The 24645-nt window shown below is 48.6% G+C and overlaps 2 protein-coding genes across 4 annotated transcripts in view; one reads left to right on the forward strand and one right to left on the reverse strand.

The window, feature by feature from the left end:
* The first annotated feature begins 2020 nt into the window (after positions 1-2020).
* Positions 2021-4308, forward strand: NKX6-2 (NK6 homeobox 2). Its single transcript, XM_071563904.1, has 3 exons — positions 2021-2435; positions 2696-2868; positions 3584-4308. The coding sequence occupies exons 1-3, from the start codon at positions 2021-2023 to the stop codon at positions 3830-3832; spliced, it is 837 nt and encodes a 278-aa protein (XP_071420005.1). The 3' UTR covers positions 3833-4308.
* A 1660-nt stretch (positions 4309-5968) lies between these two features.
* The window catches only part of INPP5A (inositol polyphosphate-5-phosphatase A), a 195029-nt gene continuing 176352 nt past the window's right edge, over positions 5969-24645 (reverse strand). Inside the window, exons 13-16 of one of the 3 annotated variants that reach the window (XM_071563902.1) lie at positions 12688-12799; positions 8477-8545; positions 7707-7743; positions 5969-7563 (exon numbers count right to left, since the gene is read on the reverse strand). In XM_071563902.1, coding sequence (XP_071420003.1) covers positions 7514-7563; positions 7707-7743; positions 8477-8545; positions 12688-12799 — 268 coding nt within the window. In that variant the 3' untranslated portion in view covers positions 5969-7513. Of the gene's footprint in view, positions 7564-7655; positions 7744-8476; positions 8546-12687; positions 12800-24645 lie in introns of all 3 variants that reach the window. The other 2 variants (XM_071563903.1, XM_071563901.1) reach the window with 2 other exon arrangements.

Here is a 24645-nt window from a genome sequence, read left to right on the forward strand (position 1 = left end):
CTGCCGGGGCTCTGCCGACAACCCCATACACTGGGGCTGCTCCCTGCTCTGCTGCTGTTTGCAACACACGGAGGGGAGGGAAAAGCAATGAAGTAGTTTATCAAACCTTTAGCGCAGCGCTGTTTTTAATCGCACGTTTGTACCTTAAACTATTACAAAGATAGGCAAAACAAGACGGACAGATTGTTGCATCCCGTAAGTCCAGCGGCCGAAAACAAAGACCATTGACCGAACCTGAATAATTACTTCCCAAAATTACGTTGACATTTGGTTACCGGTTAAACGAAACCCTGTTCACCTGCAAACGAGTCTGACGACAGACACAACCATATCAGAAGGATTGTGCGTTTTAATAACGGTTCTGATATGATCAAGTCCAGTCGTGTTTACTTTGTGAACACTTGGAAAAGTTTTAGTTCCCTGCTTGTTGTGGTTCGTGTTCTCCTCGATTAACAACTCACCAGTCTCGTAGGAGAAAGCAATTGTAAGGCGGAGAACGTGCTATAAGCCCCGTTTCCGAAATTATTTTCTATAAACCCCTCAGATCCGAATTTTTCTTTTCTTGACAATTAATCATTCTTTCGATTAGGAATATCTGAGGTCATTTTATTCTTGCGAGCGAACTTCGTTCCACGACGATGGAACAGCAATTTTTCTTCCTTTAAAAACTTCTGTCGCGTCTCGGAAGGAGTGAGAGAAGCCTTCTCCGAGGCCAGTGGGTTTCGGAACATGCAACGAAGTTGAACAACACAATTATTCACAGGGCGTAAGACCATTTTCCACGACCGCTTTACACGCTGAACTCACGCGCGGGAATGGCCGCCCCGCAGCTGAAGACGGAGCCGATTACCCGCCACAGCAGCGACCGAGCCGGGCACCGAGCAGCGCCTCCCGCCCAGTGTCGGGGGCAGCGCTGCCGCCGGACCCCCGCCACGAGAGGCGCTCGACGGGCCGGGGCCGCTGCCCGGAGCCCTTTCAGTGCCCGGGGCCGGGGCCGGTGCCCGGAGCCCGCCCGTGCCCGTGCCCGGGGATCGCTGCCCGGAGCCCTTCCAGTGCCCGTGCCCGGGAATTGCTGCCCGGAGCCCTTCCAGTGCCCGTGCCCGGGGCCGCTGCCCGGAGCCCTTCCAGTGCCCGTGCCCGGGAATCGCTGCCCGGAGCCCTTACAGTGCCCGGGGCCGGGGCCGCTGCCCGGAGCCCTCCCGTGGCCGTGCCCGGGGATCGCTGCCCGGAGCCCTCCAGTGCCCGTGCCCGGGAATTGCTGCCCGGAGCCCTTCCAGTGCCCGTGCCCGGGGATCGCTGCCCGGAGCCCTTCCAGTGCCCGTGCCCGGGGCCGCTGCCCGGAGCCCTTCCAGTGCCCGTGCCCGGGAATTGCTGCCCGGAGCCCTTCCAGTGCCCGTGCCCGGGGCCGCTGCCCGGAGCCCTCCCGTGCCCGTGCCCGGGGCCGCTGCCCGGAGCCCTCCCGTGGCCGGGCCGGGGGGTCCCCGCGGGGTCCCCTCTCGGTTCCCGTCGGGGCGGCCCCGCCACGTGCGGCCCCGCGCGCTCGGCCGGCCCGGCCGTGACGTGCAGGGGAGGGGGCGCGCGCCGCCCGCCGATTGGGCGGCGGGTTTGGCGCGGGGCGCGGCCGCCCAATGGGCGCGGGGCGCGCAGGTGCCCGCGGGGTTATCTGTGCGCGGGGCGCGGCGCGGAGCGTCCCCCGGAGCGTCCCCCGCGCCGCCGGACACGGCCCGGGCCGCCCGCGGAGCCGCCGCCCGCCACGGGACGGGACGGGACGGGACGGGACGCGCCGCCGCGGGGGCTGCTCCTCCGGCACTGCCGCGGGCCCGGCTCGGCTCTCGCCGCTCTGCAGCCTGGACGCTGGCGGCGCGCGCCGCCGAGCCGCGGGCGAGGAAGCTCCGGAGCTTTCCTGCTCCCGGCAAACTTCGGTACTTGCTGAGATCCTGCGAGGGGCGAGAAGCACGTCCCGCCCGCGGCCGCGCTGCCGGCGCGGTTGGGAGGGAGCCGCGCTGGCCGATGCCCGCAGATGTTAGCGGTGGGGCAGATGGATGCTAATCGCCAGAGCGCGTTCGTCCTCAGCAGTGCGCCGCTGGCCGCGCTGCACAACATGGCCGAGATGAAGACCTCCCTCTTCCCCTACGCCCTGCAGAACCCCTCAGGCTTCAAGGCGCCGGCCCTGGGCGGACTCAACACGCAACTGCCCTTGGGGACACCGCACGGGATCAGCGACATCCTGGGACGGCCCGTGGGCAGCGCCAGCAACCTGCTGGGCGGGCTGCCCCGCATCAACGGGCTGGCGGCCTCGGCCGGGATGTACTTCAGCCCCGCCGCCGTCTCCCGCTACCCGAAGCCGCTGGCGGAGCTGCCGGGGCGGCCGCCCATTTTCTGGCCGGGAGTGGTGCAAGGCTCTCCATGGAGAGACCCCCGGCTCGCCTGTCCCGGTAAGTGCGGCCGGTTCCGGGGAGTACGGGCAGCGGGCGGCCCCAGGGCGCGGGCGGGCGCCGTGGACGGGGTGGGCGGCTCGGCAGGAAGGCCCACCCGGGCCCGGCCGCTCGGCTCCCGGCGTGTCCCGCACCGAGCCCCGCTCTGCAGCCGGCGGACACCGCAGCGGCCGCTCCCCCGCAGCGCCAGGCTTGGCCCGGCTCCGGTCCGGGAGCGGTGCAGGTCTGTCCCTGAGCAGCTCTTTCTCCTCCGGTTTCAGCTCAGACGGGAATGGTTTTGGACAAGGACGGCAAGAAGAAACACTCTCGACCGACTTTCTCTGGGCAGCAGATATTTGCTTTAGAAAAAACCTTCGAACAGACGAAATACTTGGCAGGACCGGAGCGCGCCCGGCTCGCCTATTCCCTGGGGATGACCGAGAGCCAGGTGAAGGTAGGTCCGTCCCGCCTCTCCCGCTCCCCGCCGCGGCCGCTCTCTGCTGCCTCGGCAATTACCAGCGACCACGAACAATGCACAAACCACACAGGGGATTTTTTTTCAAGTCCGTTAGAATTTAAATTGTATTTCGGTAGTGAATAGATTTTAGACAAATTTCTACCGAACTTCCTTTGTGCTTAGAGCGCTCTGTGCTGAAACGATTTAAGGTAAATAGGCATCATATATTTTAAAGAGCCCAACCCAACAACAACCAAAAGAAAAAGCCACTCGCAGGTAATTCCTTTGAACGGGTCACTTGTCAGCGAGGATCGTGTCCACTGGCACAACTTAATCTTGTGTAACCCCGCAAATTTTTTAGCAAAGCCTTCAGGCTCATCTGAGCACTTGGGTGTACCGGGAGCCAGAAATATTTTTCTGCCACCGTATTCTGTTTCAAATTTCCGATTGTTCTACAAAGCTGCTGCTTTTTCCGTCGCACAGCCCCGTCTGGTGACAGCCCTGTCTGGCGACAGCCCCTTCGAGCCGGGCAGGTGTCCCCAGCGGGGCATCCCCTCCCCGGAGCCAGCCGGGGCTCCGCCAGCCCCTGCCGCGGGTGGGCCCGCGCTGCGGGACGGGACCGGACGGGACGGGACGCGGTGACAGCGGGCGGGGACGGGCACGGCGCAGGGGCCGAGGCCGTTCCTAAGCCGTGCCCGATGCCGGTGCCCAGGTGTGGTTCCAGAACAGACGGACCAAGTGGCGGAAGAGACACGCAGCGGAGATGGCCTCAGCGAAGAAGAAGCACGACTCGGAGACGGAGAAGCTGAAGGAGAGCTCAGACATTGAGGACGATGATGAATACAACAAGCCCCTAGATCCCAACTCAGATGACGAAAAAATCACAAGGCTATTGAAAAAGCACAAATCCACGAACCTATCGCTTGTCAGCCCCTGCAGCACCAGCTCGGACACGTTGTGAGGGTGCAGGGCCAGCGCCCGCGGCGGGGTGAGTGTCACTGGGTGTTTGACGTGCTGTGTTGTACAGCCTGAGATGTATGTGAAATGTATATATATTTTTTACAGAATAAGTTATGAAATTATTTTCTTTCTCATCGATGTAAATTTTGGAGAAATTTTTCCAAATTTTTGGGGTTTATTTGTGTCCCTTTAAGGTTTTTGCTTAGCCTTCCTGCTGGTTTCCTGCTCCTAACAATCAGGTTTTGTTATGTTTTCTATGAGTCGCCAAATCTGAGCTCAGCCACGTTGTATATAGGAAATTTCAGATTTTGTGATGTATATTTCTAGTGTAAAAACGGCAGTTTTCTTTTACCCCTGTCCCTCAGTGTTTTGGCGGTTTCATTTATTCTGCCTTCGGATTTTATGCTTAATAATACCAAAACCCAAAACAACGCCCCCAAAAAAGCACGAGAGAAAAGTGGACACTTCATTTTACATTGGGATCAAATAATGTCTCCACCTGTGTTGGAAAGACTTTGTATAAATCAATAAATTATTTAACGAACTTCTCCTTTAGCAAGTTTTGTGCGTATTTCTCATCCCTGGTCCTGGCCCTGCTGCTCCTGAGGGTCCTGCAGCCCCGCGCCCAGCGCTGCCCCGCGGGGGAAGGAGCCTCTGCGGCCGGGACAGCCCCGGCCCCGCTGGCACCGCCGGGCCGCGCTCGGTGCCTCACCGGATCCCGCACTGTGGGACCCCCTGGCAGCCCCGGCGAGGAGACAGAGCCGCGGCTGGACGTGCAGCCCGAGCCCGCCGGCCCGGCTCCCGCAGCGGCGGCGGGCGGTGCGATGGGATCGGCGCCGGGGAGGGCCGGGGGAGGCCGGGACGCGTCCCCAGCGCTGCAGGCTCCGGCCGCCGCAAAAACCCGAGGGCGAACTCGTCGAGCCCCGCGGGGAGGCCCGCGAGCTCCCGCCGGGCCCCCGGGCCGTGCCCGCTCCGGCCCCCGCACAGGCCGGGCCCGGCGGGGCTGAGCTGCCCGCGCCGTCACCATGAGGGCTTTTTGTTAACGAACGAGACGTTCCTTCCTTCCCGTGCCTCAGCCGCGGCTTTGCGGCCGAGCAAAGGCGGCAGCCAGCGCGGGGACACGGGCAGGGACACGGCCCGGCGCGGCGGAGCGGGGCCGCGACGGCTCTCCGGGCGGTTGCGGGGTCCGGTCCGACACCCACCTTCCGCACCGCGGAGGGACGCGGTCCGGCCGTCCCTGCCCGCATTCGGGACCCGCGCAGGGGCCGCGCACGTCGAGGCACGACACGGGCCCCGTGGGGCGGTACCGCCCTGGCCAGTTCCGGGGGGCCTCCAGGCCGGTCCCGGTGCCGCCGCCCGCTGTGACCGATCCCCGTCCGCTCCCGCGGGGCAGCTCCGCGTCCCGGGGCGGGCGCCGGTCCCGCAGGGCCGCGCTCGGCTGTGCCGCGGGTACGGAGGGCGTGGATCGAGCTCAGGGGTTAATCTTCGCCCGGCTGTGCGCACACTAAGCCGGGGCGCTGGGACACACTAACTGGAAAGCGCTGGGTAAAATCAGCCGCGCCGGACCCCAATCCTTCCCCCGGCGCCTTCCGCAGCCGCGGAACGGAACGCACGGGCTCGGCGGCGGCCGCGCCGCACCGACAGCCCGGCCCGGCCCGGCCCCGCCGCCGGGGCTGTTTCAGTGCCAAAGCTCCGTTTCGAAACCGTAAGAGGGTCAGTTCGGGGCGCTCTCGGCAGCTCCTGCGCCCCGCAGGGGTCCGGGCCCCGCCGACTCACGCCTCCGGCCGGGTCTGCGCTCCAGGCTTCGGTCCCAGCTGGAAAAGGCCGCGGAGTTGTTTTCCCAAACTCGAGGTAATCAATCACGGAGTTTATGGTGGCACATTTCCTGACCTGCCGGGGACTGGCATCTCGTGAAGCTGCATCCCCCTCCGGATGTCAGCGCTCCCGCAGATCCTCCGTGCCTTTCCCTCGGTTTGTGCTGTGATTTGATTAACACCAGAACTTCTTTCTCTCATACAGGTTTTCATGTGAAAAATAACCTTGTTAATTGGCAGGAGATTAACAGGTATCTCATTAATAAGAGATGTGACCATATAATAATTTCCCAATGCCCAAATTAAAGGGGCAGACACAGCAACATTCACCATGATTAGTTTTATTGCTTGAGAACCAGAGTACTCATTTCTAAAGGCCTTCAAAGTTATCATGAGTTGAGTTCGCTTAAATAGAACTACTGTGTGGTTATAATGCAACATGGCACAGTAACAATACAGAGCTGCAGACACCCTTTGGGCAACGGTACTTGATATAAACCGGGTTGTGCTGTTGAGAAAACACTCTGCAAGCAGACATCAAATCATTTTCAATGGTAGTGATTTATACCAAAATGAAGCATCAATCTAATGCCATCACGCAGTCCATGAACTCTGTAGTGTTCTAAATTAAATCAATAAAACATACATTTGTGTTTCATCAACAGACTCCCTAATCACCTTTTAATATTGTATTTAGTGGTGGGAGAAAAATGTCTGTAACAAGACTATACGTAGGCTGCACTGAGCTACTAAACCAGGAAAATTTACAGTTGGGTTGTTGGTGGTTGTTTTTTTTCCCCTTTAACACTGTATGAATAAATACAGTCTGTGTCCAATACAGTTGCTACTTGAAGCAGACTATAATTATTTTCTCCCATGTTCTTATATTGTTTCAATATAGAATACTTGGCACCAAAAAACAGTAACAAAAGACAGACAAAAACAGTTTACAAAATTCTGGAAAGTTACACCCAAACCTAGCTAAGAATTTCACATTCAATCCTTAATATTACATAGAAGAAGGGATTATAGGAGTAACAAAGTGAACCTGCTAATATATTTGCTGTATAGTACGCGCTATATATCTGCATCCAGGATGGCACTGCTGTATATTATTTGTTATATAAATGTTGGCTGTCAATGTACACTTAACTAAACCTGCTAAGACTCCAACAGTAACTGCTGATATGGCACTCTCAAGCATTCATATTGGAAAGTACATTTAGCGTAAGTTTTGGTCAGGTTTATAAATTATTTATATATCTGTGTATATATACACATACATACATATATATACACACACATATATATGTATGTATAGAAAGCAGCTGCTGTGTGATTCAAAACCATGTAACATGGCAGTATAGTAAATAAAATGAGAAAAAAATTATAAAAACAAAAACCAAAAGACTAGAACTAAAACACAAACCATAAGCCTTGGTCAAAAAAGAAAATACCATTTAAAACCATCAATATCTCTATCTATACAATCCAATGTACAAAACCCCAAAGTGGTAAAGATACATAATGTTAGGCATGATACCTTTAAAAGTTTATAATATGCTGAAATAGCTTTTCCACATTGAGAAACACTTATTAAAAGTCGGAAGTTGTGAAATCTAAAATACATAACATCTCTGCTGTCTATTTAGAGTTTTGGCAACAGAACTGTGACATATATATAAAAAATAATTCCACATTTCTACTTGATGTCACATGAACATACAAGACAGTGAGGTATGTGAGGCTTCTCTCGACCAGCCCAGATGCTGAAGCAGAGTGTACAACCAGCAGTCAGCAAATGTGGCACCAGGGGCTGGATTGGTCAGCACAGCTGTGGGGATTGGAGATCGGGGCTGCCTCCCCTCCTACAGGGCAGTTTCACGGAAAATCTTCTCACTTCGGAGGCATCTTTTTCCTGTTGCAGAATTGGCATTTTTTTAAAAAGAAAGATAAACACAGGGGAAATGATGTAGAAAATACAAACGTAAGGAAAAAGATGATATTTACCACCACATCACTGCACGACACAACACTTGTGCACATTTGCAATAGGTTTACCTGCCCCAGCAGCTATTCGAAAGGACAGGAACACAGGCTGCAGCAAGTCAGGGAAAAATAGAAGTTACATGTTTGAAACAAACACCTTTTTTTAATAATCAATCAGTAGCAAACACAACAAAATGTTGCAAAAGTGTTTGAATTAATCCTATCCCTCTCTGCACTATCATTCAGGAGCCTCGGGCTGGTTTTAGACAGGCTTTCAGAGGTTTCCTCCTACTGCTCAACTGGCTTTTTTCTAAGAAAGCAAATACTCTGTTTTGTTGTATTTCTGACTTAGTTTTCCATCTCATATTTTCAGCAGGGAAGATTGTAAAATTCAGGAATTTTTACTCATTTTAATAATGGACATTTATGTGATTTTATGTCCTTTTTCTGTATTCTTTTTATCATTTGTTGTTTGAACATGGAACTGCCCCTCTGTGCTTTTACTCACAAGCACCTGGGCACCAGCCTATCTGAAGTTGTGCTTTAGAAGGATCTCTGATAACCCAATGCAGTTACTTCTGGTTTAGAACAGTTGCAGGTGCACAGATGGCTCCTCTCTAGTGCACCATGTCCTGCTTTCATTCCTGTTCTTTGTTTAGTTCGTACAAGCAGCTCCTTTGCTACACTGTCTGACTCCAGTCCCTTCAACTTTGAAACATTTTCAAGGCGTTACTTTAAAACCAGGGCAGAGATACAACTGACTTAAAATTAGCAGGACCTAGTGCATACATTCTCCTTCCTAATAAAACTTTAGAGCATATAAAACTGAAATGTTTAATTACCTTGTGATCCCCCATGCAGACATTTGGCCCAATGTGGTCATATATTACAATCTTCTCATCATTTTCTGACTGGTTAAAAAAAACAAACCAAACAAACACTGGTCAGTGCAAGAATTCTCCAGATGACAGAAACAGAAAGAAACACAGAAATATTGTGCAAATAGGTCAAACCACTTTCTGAATGAGGTGATATTAACACATCTTTGCTTGGCTTCTCCCGAGAAAGTCCGTGTAAAATGAACTTCTATGCCCAGCCCTGCCTGACGTAATTGTTGTGAGTTTTATGCAGCAATTTGTGCAGTTTATGCAGCAATTTGTGCCATTTGCCCTCAGAACAGACTCCTGCACTCCCTGCACCCCCTTCCCGAGGTGCAGCCTCGGGAAATGGGCTGGGGAAAACGAGGACTGCTGGTAGCTGAGTTCCAGGTTTCTGCTGCAAGATGCAGCTGGCACATTCGGCCACTCTGTTTTTAAGAACAACATACAATTTTTATTGAAGTAGGTGTGATAAATGTCCTTCTCTGAACTAAATGCAATCCATGTTGCCTTATGAGAGTATTTGATGTCACCATTCAGGAGATGTTAAGTGTTCAGAGAGATGAATGATTATTTTCAGATTATGAGTATAATCTTTAACCATTTCTCTGAAATAAATTTAATCTAAAAAAAAAGCATTCAGTGATTTTTAAGAAAATCAGCAAATGAAAGATGGCATTCCTCCAGTCTCCATTATGAATTGCTTTCATTTTGTTCCATGTTGAACTTTACCCTCATACAGGGAGTTCTTTAGCATTTGTAGCTTAATGAATAATAAAATGTACTCATCTTTCTGCCGTTTGCAGTAAATGTGATTTGGAGGGTCTATTTTGATTCTCTAGCACAGCACTTCAGGAATAAATACAAACACATTGCCATACAAGACAATTTCTTATTATGCTAAACAGTTCCTATTAGCTAATTAAATCTGCAGTCTGCACACTCTCCAGTCTCTAATACAGTCGTAGATGTGCTTTAAACTAGTTGACAATACTAATTTATTTTGTATGAAACAGTCAAGACTTTCTCATCTGTAATCAGTCAAGTCTGACTGGGCAATAACTTCATATAAACAGCAGCATTTAGGACTATAAAGTTAAAACTGAATTATCTTTAATGCAGTAAGGAAGCTTAAGGTCAGATTTACTTTATAGCACGGTTGTCTGCCAAAAATATAAAAACATAACCTTCTGCATTGTATGCATGAGCACTTTCCAATATTTCAAGATCATAATGCCACCAGCATCGGAAGTGGGGATACATTCATCAAAAGTGACTTGATAATTTACAAAGGCAGCATAAAATTGTGGATTTTCAACTGCATAATCTTTAGACAGATAAACAAATTACAGCAGTGCACAAGCAGAAACAATATCCACTTGGCTGAGCATTCATTACTTCATGTGCTCAGGCAGCAGCGCAGCTCCCGAGCACAGGCAACCTTTGGTGGTTTAGGGCTCAGGAAGCATAAAATAACATGATGGTGAGGTAACCGACCATGGCATGATAGATGATGTTGCATGAAAGCTGTTTACAGCCCCATGTCTGTACAATCTGTAATGCCTACTGTGTAGCTGAGCACGCTGTACAGTGGCAATTTGTGCACACTATCCTTTCCATGCCTGGGATTTAAATGCAGATTTACTACAATTTTCGTTTGAAATAAAATACAGAATTGCTAAGGCAGAATAATAAACTCTTTATTTGCCTATAAGAAAAATCAATACAGCAAAATAATTGCCCGCATAAGAATATTCAGTAGTTATTTACCACAAAAAATTCTTTAAAAATTCTTATCTATTTATATTTTAAAGATTTGTTACAGTGTAATCAATTAATTAAAATTGGCTTTTACTTTCTTCACAGTTCCTTTTAAAGCTTCAAAGTGCAGGTCTGGGGTAAATTCTCACAGCAAGGCCAGTGCTGCTTCCTGTGCAGAACCACAGAAACCTGTCAGGTCATTCTGCCCTTTCCTCTGTCAGCTCAGAGTCCTTTTCTAAGGCCGGTTTCCCTTCGATTTTCTGGGCCAGATTCCCAGGGTGGCTTTGGGCTGGATCCCTCCTGTGTTGGTCCTGGCCCGCTGGTTAAAGCCCTGGGCCAGCCTGGCCTCACTGACACCCAGCTCTGCATCTCTGGAGTGCCCCACACTGCCTGATCACAGTTTGCAAATGCAAAGCTCCAGAGACAGAGCTTTGCCAGAGAATTCTGTGCACTTCAAAGGTGAGCTTTGAGTGGTCCAGCTGACTGGGTTTCTGTTACAGGGACACTGGGAATTGGGGAACTGACCTCACAATTACAAACTTCTTCAGCACTCTAACTTTGTTTTCCTTTGTTTAATTTTCTCCCATTATATCCAAGTTATAGCCCTTTAGATAATCAGAAAGAATTCCTTTCCCTCTGTACTGTTTACACTCTTCAAGCCTTTGTGTACACTTCTATCTCCTTATTCATAGCTTTAAGAAAAAAATCTTCCCTCATTGGCCACTCTTTCCATGGTTTTAATCCTTTGTTCTTTAGGAATTTCCTGGGTGCCAAGTACTATCTGTAATATTTTGGGTAAAATCTCACTTTTTCACATGATATTTTTGTTACAAGACCAAGTAACACTGATTTTTGAAATTACTATTGGACTCTGAAGCCTGTATTTCTCACAAACTTCAAGGTTTTTTTAGTAAATACTGCAGTAAATGCATTGTCTAAAAGTTTGGGTGAGACTTTGAGATGTCATGCAGACAACTTCTTACACATTGAAGTGTGTGAGGAAGGGCAATGACTTGAAATTCGAGCAGCTATGGAAAACATGTTCCCAGCCTTTCAGTGAGTTATATACTGCAAAGCAAACAGTCTAATCATGAGATAAATAACCCCGAAGAGAGAGAAACAGAAGGTTATAAACTTCAGGAGAGCAAGTTTCAAGGGTGTAATTAATTTAAACAGGAAAAAAAAAGCCATGAAGCAGGAGGACATGGATTTACTTGCAAAGATTATTTTGTACAATTTAGTCCCATTAACCTACATTAATTATGCAGGAACGCACAGCCAGACACGTGACTCTGGGCAATGTGGGGTTTGGGAGGTCTGTCACAGTCCCAGCACTGTGGGCAGCACAATCCCCTCCCTGCAGCAGAGCTGGGACGTGGCAGCACATCCCTCCAGCATCTGCCCACGGCCAGGGGGGCAGGAAAACCTGCTGGGAGCAGGAGATGTGGGAGAGACCTCCTTGGATCCCACCCCCTTCCCTGCTCTCTTCTGGCCCTCCAGGGCAGCTGGCAGGATGTGGGGCCAGGTGCCATGGGCAGGCACACAGGGAACGGAGGCAGGGTAAGCTGGCACGGCGGGACCTGGTCCAGTGCTCCCAAGGAGAGGAGTGGAGCAAACAGAGAGGAAACGTCAGAAAGGGAAAACTGGAAGGCTCCTGAGCCATTTTTAGGTCATTTAACCTTGGATAGAGCATCATCAACTTTACCCTGTCTACATACACTAAAATCACAAGAGGAATTAATTGTATGTTCTGAAAATGTTGCAGAACTGTATCTTTAAAGGTCTAATGGATGTCTAAACGTAGGCTCCTAACTGGGGTACCAGAGTTAGGAGCCTCCCTGCTGGAGACTGCTCTCAGTCAGGGGACAGGGACAGATTCAGTCTGTCTACTCTTGACATTCTCTTGGGAGTACCTTGGGAAAATCTGCCCATCTGGGAACTCAGGCACCTCCAGCTGTGGCTGGACAGGGTTCTCTCACAACTGTGACTTTTCAGCCAGCACCACCCGTATGTGCTTCCAGCTGCATCCCTGCTGAGTCTCTGGGATGGGCAGTGCTGGTGCTTACGGCACTGTAGGGTGGACTGGGCTGGGGCACTAGCAGGGGCTTTGTGTTTTCTGCCACTGTCTTCAAAGCAGGCAGTTTCCCAGGAGCACAGAAGTGGCACAGGACAGGGGACAGGCAGGCAGTGTTGGCAGCTCAGACACCAAAAGAAGCACTTGGGAAAGCTTGTCTTTTGGTCAGTGCCAGCAGGTTTACCTGGGACAGACCCACCCTGTGAGGTGCACTCCCTACTGCCATGGTGTGTGTCTGCAGCCTGGTGAGTGTTGGCACAGGCAGAGCCTCCCTGTCCCGCTGCCCACGGAGCGGAGCCCTGCGGTGTGGGGGCAGCAGGAGCTGCAGGGCTGTACTTACCTTCAGGATGAGCTCCTTGGCTGAGTGGGACATCAGGATTCTGTCACACCAGGCTGGACATCTCGTGTTCATGTACTGCTTTCCCTGGCTAGAGTCCTCACTGTAGGGATAACTGCAAATAAATCCCAACCACATCCATCAGTTACTCTTTGCAAAGCATCCTGAAACCTCTGGCTCAAAGGGCCACTCTAATTACAAAATTTCACTGGCCAAAAGCAGCTCTTCTGGACACCTTTTGTCCATGTTTTTGTTTTTCTCCTCCTCCTTACCACGTGCTTTCTCTATGTCTCTTCTCAGATCTACAACCCCACTGTAGTTACCATGTTAAGACACACAGAGTTCTGAATCTCTCACCTCCTACCTTGTGCTTTTGCAGGTGAGAGTAGTTAAAGAAAGCAAGCTGTTTATCTATGTGAAAGTAGGAAAATCAGTTCAAAAACTTCAAAGTGGCACTTGACTGTGACTATGGAAAATGTATAGAGAGAAGATGAAAAAGGAAACCTAAGAAAGAATAAAAAAAAGGTTCATCTCACAGGATTTCTTTGCAGGATTTTCTCAAGGAGAGTTACCCAGGAGCCATTTACAGAAGACAGAGTTCACCACAGCTGCACACAAACCTCCCCTGCACAGATTCTTTTAGGGTGACAGGAAGGAAGACAGGACAAGGCAGCAGGTTTTGCAAGGAATTCCTTAAGCACCAAGGCATCAGGAAGGTGGTTTAAGGAAAATGATGCTGACTACATAAGATGCTGCACCTTCCTTTGAAATTGTGTTAAGAAAAAGTACATTATTTTGTAAAGACATCTTGAAGTAGAAGCTGATTAAATGGTAGCTGCACCCTGGGGTCATCATGAATGTGCTGTGGCCTCTCCAGTGCAGTGTAACTTAGCTTTAAAAGGCAAAAGAAACTGTTTATTTTAATCTACAGGACCTAACTAGAGTTAACACACCTGTGTGAGCCCATGGCTGAAATCTTCTGAAACACCTGAAGGGCAAACTCTGGCTCAACCTCAGCAGGCTGAGGCCAAAGTTCTCACTTCTTCCCAATGTTCTCACTGGTTTAGTATGACAGAACTTTGCATTTGATGATGGCTCATCACACTGTAAGGCCCCCTGTTTTCCAAAATGGCATGGAGAAGGAGCCAAGGGGGGTTTTGGGGAAATCCAGGGGGGTTGTGACAGGCTCAATTTCTTGAATATTGGGCCTGAATGAAGTTTGCCCTTGATAAATGTCTTAAAAAATACCATATATATACACCTACATCTATATATGTATGTGTGAGTGTATTTAATATGACCTTTGCATTTTATGCTGCTCATCACTGAATTAATAAAGGAAATACTGAGTTTTTTCTGATATATGTGTTGAAATAAAACTTCTGTTATTGTAACAAAAGAGTTTGCATGCTTGAAGAGAAACTTATTTCCCACCCTGCTGGGTGTGCTACTCTGAAGCAGAGACATCCAGCTCTCCACCAAATGGGTTTACAAGCCACAGTGCCATTAGAAAGATTAGCCATGGCAAAGAGCCAAGGAAAGCGGACTGAGCGCCTGGGAGCAAACCAGTGATCTCAGTTCCTTTTCCACCTCATCAAACCTAACAAGACTCATTTTCAAAACATATTATGAGAATTCAATTTGCTGCTTCACTGACATACAGAAGTACAGCTTATTTCTGAGTGTCTGTGAAATATTCTGATGATGTAATACTATTGGTAGTGGAAGCTCTTTGTCTGCAGTTTAAGGTAATGTCTTACTTTAGTTACTCCAGAACCACACATAACTGAAGCTACTTTTTATGACTTAAGGTATAAGAATCAATCATATTTCATATAATCCTTCCTTTTACAGCATTAACTATATGGGTTTTGAAGTATGATGTTCCATGCCTGGAATGATCTGTTACTGCCATGTGTTAGAGCATTTCACCCAAGAGCCTACATTCTATGAAATGGTATTTATCAATTTGCTTTATTGATCTTAATGTTATCTCAGGGTGAAAACTTCTGCCAGTTTTTCAAGGTCTTTAGCACTGATCAGCCAGTCAAGAAGTTACTGTAGTTTACAAGTACCTTTGACAAATCAGATTTCTAACGGCTGGGACGGAGATAAAAATAAGTGCTGCAAAAATTATCCAGACAAAATGACCTGTAGGTAATAACTTAATACAATAAAGTGGGGCAAGCTCTTCTTTTTGTAAGGCAGAATCCTTCCTTCCAGGCAGAAGTGTGCAGGGTTCTGTCTTGCTGCACTCTGATAAGGCTTCTCCCTCCCTCCCTCCCTCCCTCCCTCCCTCCCTCCCTCCCTCCCTCCCTCCCTCCCTCCCTCCCCTTTGGAGTATGCAAGTCCCACTCTAAGTGAAATGCTGACACTGACATAATAAAAAATCCTGACAAGATACAGGCCCAAAAAATAAGGAAAACTATTTGCTCTCCTTCTTCACGCTCTAGAGGGGTCACAAACACTTTGGAATAAGTAGGATTCTTTTGCAGAAGAACCACAGCAAACAGTGGTCATAACTAAACAGGACTCAAAATTCCCATGAGGGATTCTTTTTTTGTGACTCACACGATTGTGGGTACAGGGTATTTTAGTTTATTATATGCTACTGATCTTAAATAGATTTTTGCAAAGAAAAGCTCTATTAGGTGTTTATGGAATAAGACTGTCATGGAAGAAACATTTGTGAAACCTGCTGCTGAACATGTAAGATTCCAAAACAAAACTGGCCAAATAACACCCCCCCCCAAGAAGTTTCCCCATCATCCTGTTCTGCAGCTAAAAGAACAGGGGCATGAAAACAGTGTGACTGCTTCCAGAACTGACTCAGCTGCCTGTGAACTCTGAAGCTCGTGCTTATCTGGAGTGTTTCTAAGGGATACTCTGGTGTCTCACATGGTGTTCCCTCCACTGGGTGCCTTCCTACCAGGGGTGGGATTCAAAACCCATCAAGAGAAGCCAGGGAAGAGGAGCCTGACAGAGGCACAAGCGTTCTGGGAGGCCAGGCTGATGGTCCTGGTGCTGCTGTACCAGAGAGATGTTGTGGAATCAGACCCAGGGCAAATGTGCAGAGCCCCAGCCCTGCCCCTGGTGCAGCATGTGGTGCCCCCCTGGGCACGAGCTCTGTGCCAGGGGCAGCCCCTGGGGGTGCTGCTCTGGTGTCCTGGGCTGGCACTCGGCCCCACAGCCAGGGCCAGGGGGCAACCTGCCCACCCAGCCTCTGCCCACCCAGCACACACCTGGGGGAACTGGAAGTAATTCCACTGGCTTCAGTGGGTAACCAAGACACCAGTGTGCCAACACACACTGCTACTGCACCATGCTGAATTTGCCCTTTCTAGGGTGGCTCATAATTTCCCTGCTCTTTCCTTCCTTTCAACCCCACTTCTCACCTGCTTCTTTGCCATCAGGCCTGAATAATATGAATATATTCTTTCAAAGAACATTGCAAATTTAAGGTTGTATGCATGCAAAAAGCAGAATTATTCTTGTAATACTCGTTTTTCAAAAGACATTAAATATAAGATTGTCTGTGATGAAGTGCATTAAATTAGCTTTATTTGCTGGCATCTCCAGCCTCTTTTAACACATTTACTCCAGGCAAGGAAGAAACTCAGAGTTCTTAATTCAAAACTTAGTAATTCTAGTTAACAGATTCTCTGATCTGTAAATTGTAGAAATGATTACAGGTTTGACAAAAACAGCCGCAGATCTGATGAAAATAGTTTTAAGGACTCTATACCAAATAACCAAAAGTTAAAAACTCCAGTGTCAGTCTGCCAGAGGGAAAGCATCGTGCCATCTTCCTGTGCTTGCATCATTAGTCTCGACCACCAGGACAGTGACTGCAGCAGGGGAAAGAGAGAACCAGCTCTCCCTGTCCCAGGATTAAGACAGGAAAGGATGTGCATTTTGGCCCTTTCAGCAGCTTTCTGCCTCAATCACAATCCACCTCGTGCAATGCACAGAAAACTCTGATCTTGAGAATGAATAGCAAGTGGCCATGCAAAAATGATGACATAACAGATGAAGGTCTATAGATACCACTGAAACATATGTGATAAATAGATATAATGCTCACACATACAGACACTACAGGTAAGGTAAGGCTGTACACACTTCCTAACCTTAGGATTCTGTGTGGTTATGGACTTCTGGTACACACACTACATTATATCTATTTAAAAATACAACGGGGGAATGAGGAATTCCATGTGGAACAACTTCCCTGCCCCGTTTAAAACAGTGGCAAAGTTGGAGTTTAGGACCTTAATCACTCATGTCAGCAGAGTAAATAACAGCAGAAATAGTCTTATAATCTCTGTGGGTGCCAGCCAGTAGTTATGCAAAATGCACTTTGACTGTGTTGGCCCTGGATGATGGATGGACAGGCAGTTCTTGAGCTGGAGCATCTCTGTTAAAGGCTTGTACAATTTACCTCGTTGTTCAGGATTTGCTTTTTCTCAATATGCTGCTTCTACCTGCTTTTCTATCTTCACAAACTTTTGTTTCAGTTACATTTATTTAATTAGGATTATAGTCAGGTGGGTTTTCTGAACAAAACTTCCAGAACCATCATTTATATAATGCTCAATGTTGTTGAAATTTAACCAAACACTTTGATGAACTGCTAACTCTGTTAATAAGGAGCAGGCTGTCCAATGAGCTACCGGTGTCACAGTCAATAAGGATGAGAGCTACTTGGCAATTGTTTGGGGAAAATAAACCATTCAGAGGGTCAGTAATATCACAGCACTACTGCTGTTGACAGGTATTGTCAAAGATGATTAGACACCTTTCTAAAAGTGCTTCCTGCAGGGTAAAAAGCCTTCAGGCATCGTAAACCATCCTGTCAGCAGAGCCTTGAAACACACACCAACAATGCTGTGCATAGAAATGTCTCCTTAACTGGCACTTCCAGTCAGGAAAAATGCTCCTAATGAACTCTTGTCTTGTGTAAGAAAGGGTAATATCTGTTAGTGAGGTGGGTGACATGTACTTTCTAACAGGAAACAATGATTTCCCTCTGGAGGGCTCTTACCTCTGAAGAGTTTGCTCCCAGCTCTCCAAGAGCACAGGGGCATGTCCTGCTCCTGGAAACGCTCTGGGAGCTGCCCCGGGGACTCTGCACTCCACACACCTCCAGTGGCAATGCAGGAAGGGTGGCAGCACTGACTAGGCAACAGGGGGCAAAATTCAGCTATTTAATCTGTTTTAGTAAAATGAACAACTGTGCATTGCACATCCAGGTTCAGATGCAGATGCTCTGGGAAATTTTATCAGGTTTCAGGGAGTGGAAATGCCTCCTACTCAAAGACCCCTTGTGCTCATCTGTCAATTGTCCCCACATTTTATATCACTGACTTTTTTCTACAACAGAATATTTAGGATGGAATGGAATTATGAAGCATCAATGAAAACCGAGCTCTTTATGGAATTGCTGAGATAACAGTTTTGATTTGGTCTGTTTTATTTTTGAACTTGGGTTTAAGTGCTCACATGTACTAAACCTTCTCTCCCTTTCAGGTCTTTGCATTTACATATGACATCGAGAGAGAACTTCAAAAGGGAAAAAATCCCAGCCTCACTTCATCAGACAATTATTTACTATTTTTGTATTTTCTAAGAAAATGCAGGGCCAATTTATCTCCAGCTCTGACAAACTCTCAGATTGCCCAAGTTACTTTTGACCAAAGTAAGGATGGTGAATGTAGACTGCCAGTTCACCCTCTCGGTGCTCCAAAAGTTGTAAGGCCAAAGATACAAATAAAATATTTTGATGTTTTTAGTTGACACTCAGCATTAGTGTGAACTGGTACATGAGTGTGGTTTCATTAGAATATCATTTGATTAATTGAAGTATGACATCTAATTTTTGTCAGCTTCCAGATCCTTAGTTTTTTCCTCCAAATTGAATTACCATTTATTATTTCCCTGAACCTGAAAGGAAGATTTGTGTTCCCTAGTTCTCTTTCTAGCAAATGACCCCACGTAATTTATCTTCCTATGCTCATCTTGGGCAGCAGATCTAAGCTGAGCAGTGAGAAACATTGCTGTTTGAATTAAATTAGCTGCTTCGTGTGTACGAAAACACTAACAAGTCTCAGTGATGGTCTGTGAGCCAACTGGCCACGATGCACATCTCACTCCAGCCAAATCAGGAGGGCAAACAGAGCCCTGCAAACACAGCAGTTAAAGTACAATGCATTAAACAGCTGCTACTTGCACAGGCTACACTAACACCATGGTGATCACACCGACAATTGGAGTCAAAGGTGACAGTGGGAAGGGGGGTCACCCGGGCAAGCCGGCAGCAAAGGGCAAGCAGGGCACACAGGACTCAAGCCCTGACTGGGCACAACACAAAACAGGAGAGTTAAGGACACGGTGGTTTCTCAGAGTCTTTCTTATGACTTTATATTGGCCATATTGCTTTTTGGCTTAACTCATGTCTGGAAAATCCAGGTCTGTAACACACTTAAGAGTGAGCACTCCTGTGTCACTCGGGGCCTTTTTCAACTGAAAAGAAAAACCAACCCTGAGTCCCTTTGTTTTTCCAGAGAGGAAAACGCAGCCCTTCACTTTGTGCCCAGACGGGAGCCCAAAATGGAATGTCCCTCACTGCTGGTGAACGTGCCAAGCCCTGGCACGGGCTGGCCCAGCCCAGAGCCCTCTGTGGGACCAGGGGCTGCCCCAAGGCTGAGGAAACCCCACTGAGCTCTGCTGTGTCATCCCAGAGCCCTGCAGAGGCCCAGGCAACAAACAGGGGTGACTTGGCAACACTAAAATGGATTACTGGGCAATACTGGTGAGAGACACCCTCTATTGCTGTAGTACCAGCAATGCTGTGCCCCTCAGTGGGTGCAATACTGCCACTGTTACAGGTGGGCAAGTGGAATTATGAACAACCTTGGCTTGTTGGGAAGGTCCCAGTGCTGGTTTGTTTCAGCACAACAGCCTGATGGTACTGCACGTGACTGTGGGTGAGCTCAGGCTCTTTCCTGGGAACGTGCTTGGCTTGGAGCACGTTACTTTGGGGTCATCACCCACAAAATCCCATACTGGAAAAAACTAACTGGAAAGCCAAGGAAAGAGGTGGGACAGGGTTCAGGCTCCAAACTACTAGGCTTTTCAGCAGCCTGTTCAGACAGGAATACAACAGGGACAGCCTGGCCAGCAGCAAAGGCCACAGGCTCTTTAGAATTTATTTTCCTTTCTGTCTGCAGCATGGTCTGTGGCCCTTACCTCACACATGGTGGACAGTAATATTCAGGCCTGGAAACTTTTACACCATTGGTTTTCCTTTCTTCTTCCCTTTGCCACAATTCCTTAAACCAAACAGAACTGCTTACCTGGGTAGCTCTCTTCAGTTCCTCACAAGTTAAAGAAATACCCTATTTCAACTTGGAAATTAATTGAGAATGATGGTGAGAGTGGCACTGGTTTAATGTGATAAGAAAAATGGAGGTAAGATCTGTCTGAAAAGTAATTTTAATGATTAAATTCTAATTGTTTTGGAGGAAATGTGCTGCAGCCTTAGATACTGGAAGCATGAAGAAAACTGCATCATGTCTTGTGGGAATTTGCTCCTTGGTGACTGAGAGATCTATGTGTGATTTCAGATAACTCACTAATACCTAGGAGGGGGTTTACAGTGCACAAGTGGGTATTATGTATTTCTGTTCAGTGGACAATACTTCTTAATTAGCAGAAAAAAGTTATAAAAGTACCTGATAAAGCAAGCATAAAAATAATCTGGGGCTTTCACACTTTTTAATCTATTTGAGTGCTCAACTTCCCCTTTTTGGTGAGACAACAGGACCCAGCAGCATTACTGGGAAATGGGAATCTTGTTTGCTTCAGGAGTAGAGCAGGTAGAGTGTGTGACCTGGGAACATGCAGTGAGGACACTGGAAAGGCAGGGCAGGCTGCTGACAGCTAAACCATCAGCCTGTCCTTCTGTTTCACACCCAAGGGTGACCTCAGGGCTCCTGCCTGGGTACAGCAGGCAGGGCTGCTCTGCTCTGGATGGTCTCTGCAGAAGGGAAGCAACCAGGGAGTGCTCTGGGCTTGGCTTCGTGCAGAGCAGGCAAATCAGACCAGAAAAATACATGTACCCCTGTGCAACCTCCTGGAATAGAGACAGATCATGTGAAAAAATGCAAGGGCAGAGAAAAAACAGATTTTAGGCTACATAAGATTCTGGCAGAATTAGGAACCAGTGCCAGAGAGAATCCAAAGGAGAAACACTCTGCCAAGAGTAAATGAGGTTCAACGTGTCTTTTGGTGAGAGGTGTCAAAGCCAAGATACTGCCAGTGCAGAGACAAATACCTCACAGGGGGGTATCTCAGACACAAACATATTTCCAAGCAGTAAAATACACGACAGCCCTAATTCAACAACTAGAGTAGGTCACTTTAAGAGAATGATTAATACGTGAGATTGCTGTGCATGCAGACTTATCTGAGAGCAAACCTTGTACATGGGTGTGAACTCTTGCTAAAGTCACCTCCTATCTTTGCTACACAACAGCTACAAGAATAATTATAATTATTAATGGAGAAAGTGATAAAGGTAACAATTGCCCACCTGTATATTGACAATGTTGTTACTTCTTTCTTCACACCTCCTGCCCTTTGCAGTGATTGCTGACTACCGTGAAATCCTTTGCAGCCTCACACTGGGCTGTTTGCTCACAGCAAGGCTGTTCAGCCTGTGAGTGACAGAGCTTATAGAATTTAAAATGCTCAACTGTATTTAGTTTCCAATAGCTCAGGTTACTGTGGGCTACATTAGACCACAAAGGGTAAAGAGATGAAAACATGAATATTCACTATATAAAGTAAAAGGCTTCAAAATACAGGAGTGTAGGAATGGGTGAATAATGCCCAAAAAATACTCTGTTGGCAGTGTTTGTACTGCCTGCCCAAGGCAGCCAGAGCTGGCCATGCAGCCCGTGGTTCCTGCTCAGCTGGGACTCCCCTCCCAGCCTGCCCTGCCTTGGGCACATCTCAGGAGGATGGGGAAGGGCTGGCCCTGGAGGGCAGGGAAGGGCTGAGCCCTGGCAGGGCAGGGAAGGGCAGGAAAGGGCTGAGCTGAGCCCTGGCAGGGCAGGGCAGGGCAGTGAAGGGCTGAGCTGAGCCCTGACAGGGCAGGAAGGGTTGGCCCTGGCAGGGCAGGGCAGGGCAGGGCAGGGAATGGCTGAGCTGAGCCCTAGCAGGGCAGTGAAGGGCTGAGCTGAGCCCTGACAGGGCAGGGAAGGGCAGGGCAGGGAATGGCTGAGCTGAGCCCTAGCAGGGCAGTGAAGGGCTGAGCTGAGCCCTGACAGGGCAGGGAAGGGCTGCTCTCCTGCCCACCTGGGGCAGCTCTCCGTGGGCTGGAGCCCCATGGGCAGAGCACCAGCACAGAGAAGTGGGGTCCACAGCAGCTGGGATAAGGCTCTTCTCCTGAGCAGTCCATTCTCTGCATCCCTGGCACAGGCACACAGGGCAAGAGCTGACATGGCTTAGGCCATACAGTAAGAACTGGAAGTAACTTGGAACTGAAGGGAAATTTTGGAGAATGATTGGATATCAAGTACCCTGCTGAACAGAGAGAAGAGAACTGCAGATGCTGTCAGTGCTATCGAATCATGGACTCAGGGAATGGTCTGGGTTGGAGGAGTCCTTAAGCTCCTCAAGGCTCTGTTCCAGATGTTTCTGAGGGGCGACCACCTGAGCAGCCCTCCCTCTGCGGCACAGCAGGAGGGACACCCAGGGCAGCAGGGAATTCCCATCACAGCGAGCAGACACGTGGCCTTAAACTAAATGACAGTATTGCACTGGAGAAGAGCAAGAGATCTGAGTTCCCTGAATATGCCTGGCAGAGATGCTATTTTTAGATGTGGCTGCAGGAGAGCTCAGAAGTAGCTCCCACATCCAAAGTTAACTGTAAGGTCCTGAAGCCAACATGCACCAACACAGAGTCTGTCAAGACCTTGTGCAACCCCCCTTGCATATACAGTAACATGAATTTGCTGTGCTGCCTTAATACCATTCCATTTACAGATAAAAATCCAATTTATAACTAGAAATTCTCATAAAACTATTATATAAATAATTATGATTGGTACCTACCAAAATTAATGTATGATTAACAATATTCATGTTTTTATGTGAAATCCAACAAATGCCATTTGCATTTTGTTTAGTAGTTTGAAAACTTAGAAGTGAACTGCTGTTTCAAAAGGGCAGAAAAAGGAAGATAAATTCTGGATTACTGACTAGATAAAAAAAGAACTTTGACTTAATTCTGAAAATCAGCATTTACCTGTCATCTATCAGTCCTGCCAAGGCTCTGCTCTCCACTCCCAGAGCTGTTTTTCACGTGGTCCTGTGCACTGCAGCAGGAACCCTGAGAGCAGCACTGAGCTCCCTCTTGCCCACACAGGTGGTGCTGCCCTGCCAGCTGCTCTGCCCTGTGCCTGTCCCTGTGGCCTTGTGCCTGCTGCACTCAGAGCGAGTGCCCAAAGGCAGATATGCCACAGAGAACAACCCCCTGCAGCTCCCTGGGCAGGGGCTCTGCTCCTGCCCCAGCCAATGGCAGATGTGGCACAGGGTACAAGCACAAACCCCCCTGCAGCTCCCTGGGCAGGGGCTCTGCTCCTGCCCCAGCCAATGGCAGATGTGGCACAGGGTACAAGCACAAACCCCCCTGCAGCTCCCTGGGCAGGGGCTCCTCTCCTGCCCTGAATCACAACCTCCCCTCAAGCTCCATGGGCAGGGGCTCCTCTCCTGCCCTGAATCACAACCTTCCCTGCAGCTCCCTGGGCAGGGGCTCTGCTCCTGCCCTGAACCACAACCTCCCTGGCAGCTCCCTGGGCAGGGGCTCCTCTCCTGCCCTGAATCACAACCTTCCCTGCAGCTCCCTGGGTAGGGGCTCCTCTCCTGCCCTGAATCACAACCTCCCCTCAAGCTCCATGGGCAGGGGCTCCTCTCCTGCCCTGAATCACAACCTCCCCTCAAGCTCCATGGGCAGGGGCTCTGCTCCTGCCCCAACCAGTGGCAAGCGGGTCTTTTACTTGTTTTGAAATCCCTCGTGTTAAGTTTCAACCCACAGTAATGGTCATTACAAACTTGTAGTCTTGCAAAATAGCTTTACTAAATACAGAACTGACTGTCCTGGCTTGCAGTGATTTAAGCCAGGTCTACAAGGTTGTGCTAGTTCAGTTCCAGTGTTTTCTGCAGCCTTTCCCAAGGGACAGTCAAACACACCTCTCCACAGGGGGTTTGCTGAGGGGTGTCCTCACCCAGAACACCACCCAGCACTGAGGATTTGCAGTAACTTGGGACAGAGGCAGTTCTCCTCCAAACACCCAGCTGAGAAGAGCTGTTCAGGGATGTTCCTGTTTCCTCCATGGCTGGCTGGACTTGGAAAAGGCAGTAACACCAGGAGAACCCTTGGGTAGTTCACTTACTTACAGAATTATCTGTACTATTGCTTAGAGACAAGCAAGAGTTCAGTAGTTTACCAAAAATATTGTGAAGTATTCTTGACTCAGTACAGAGTTTCCACTCTACAGAAGTAAAAATTTCTGATGCTTCCAACAACATCATAATTTTATTTTTAAGAACTGTTAGCACAGGGAGCAGAAAGAAAATAAGAAAATGTTTATATAAAGTTCCATTTTTAAAAGCTGATATTAAAACATGATATAGTAGCTGCAAATATGCATAGACCTATTTCATTGACAAGACCTGTGATGAGAAGATCCTGAGATGTTGTCTCTAACTGGTGATAAGAGTTAAGTGCTCTCCTTGGTTACTGGATGTGGTTTACAGTGAGCTGAGGAAAGTGGGCAACAAACTGCAGGACAGCACACAGGACACTGCACATGGACTTGGAAGAGCAGAATGAGACCACAGATAGAAATACAGTGAAGCACAAAAATCCAGCAAGATACTACAACCCTAAATTGA

This window comes from Pithys albifrons, chromosome 9 (genome assembly GCF_047495875.1).
Source record: "Pithys albifrons albifrons isolate INPA30051 chromosome 9, PitAlb_v1, whole genome shotgun sequence".
Classification (NCBI taxonomy): domain Eukaryota; kingdom Metazoa; phylum Chordata; class Aves; order Passeriformes; family Thamnophilidae; genus Pithys; species Pithys albifrons.

Bases quoted from the DNA above. Each gene is read 5' to 3' on its own strand.
- NKX6-2 (XM_071563904.1), top strand. From the start codon at position 2,021: ATGTTAGCGGTGGGGCAGATGGATGCTAATCGCCAGAGCGCGTTCGTC. The intron at 2,436-2,695 runs GTAAGTGCGGCC...CTCCGGTTTCAG, and splicing joins CCCCCGGCTCGCCTGTCCCG to CTCAGACGGGAATGGTTTTG. The intron at 2,869-3,583 runs GTAGGTCCGTCC...GCCGGTGCCCAG, and splicing joins TGACCGAGAGCCAGGTGAAG to GTGTGGTTCCAGAACAGACG.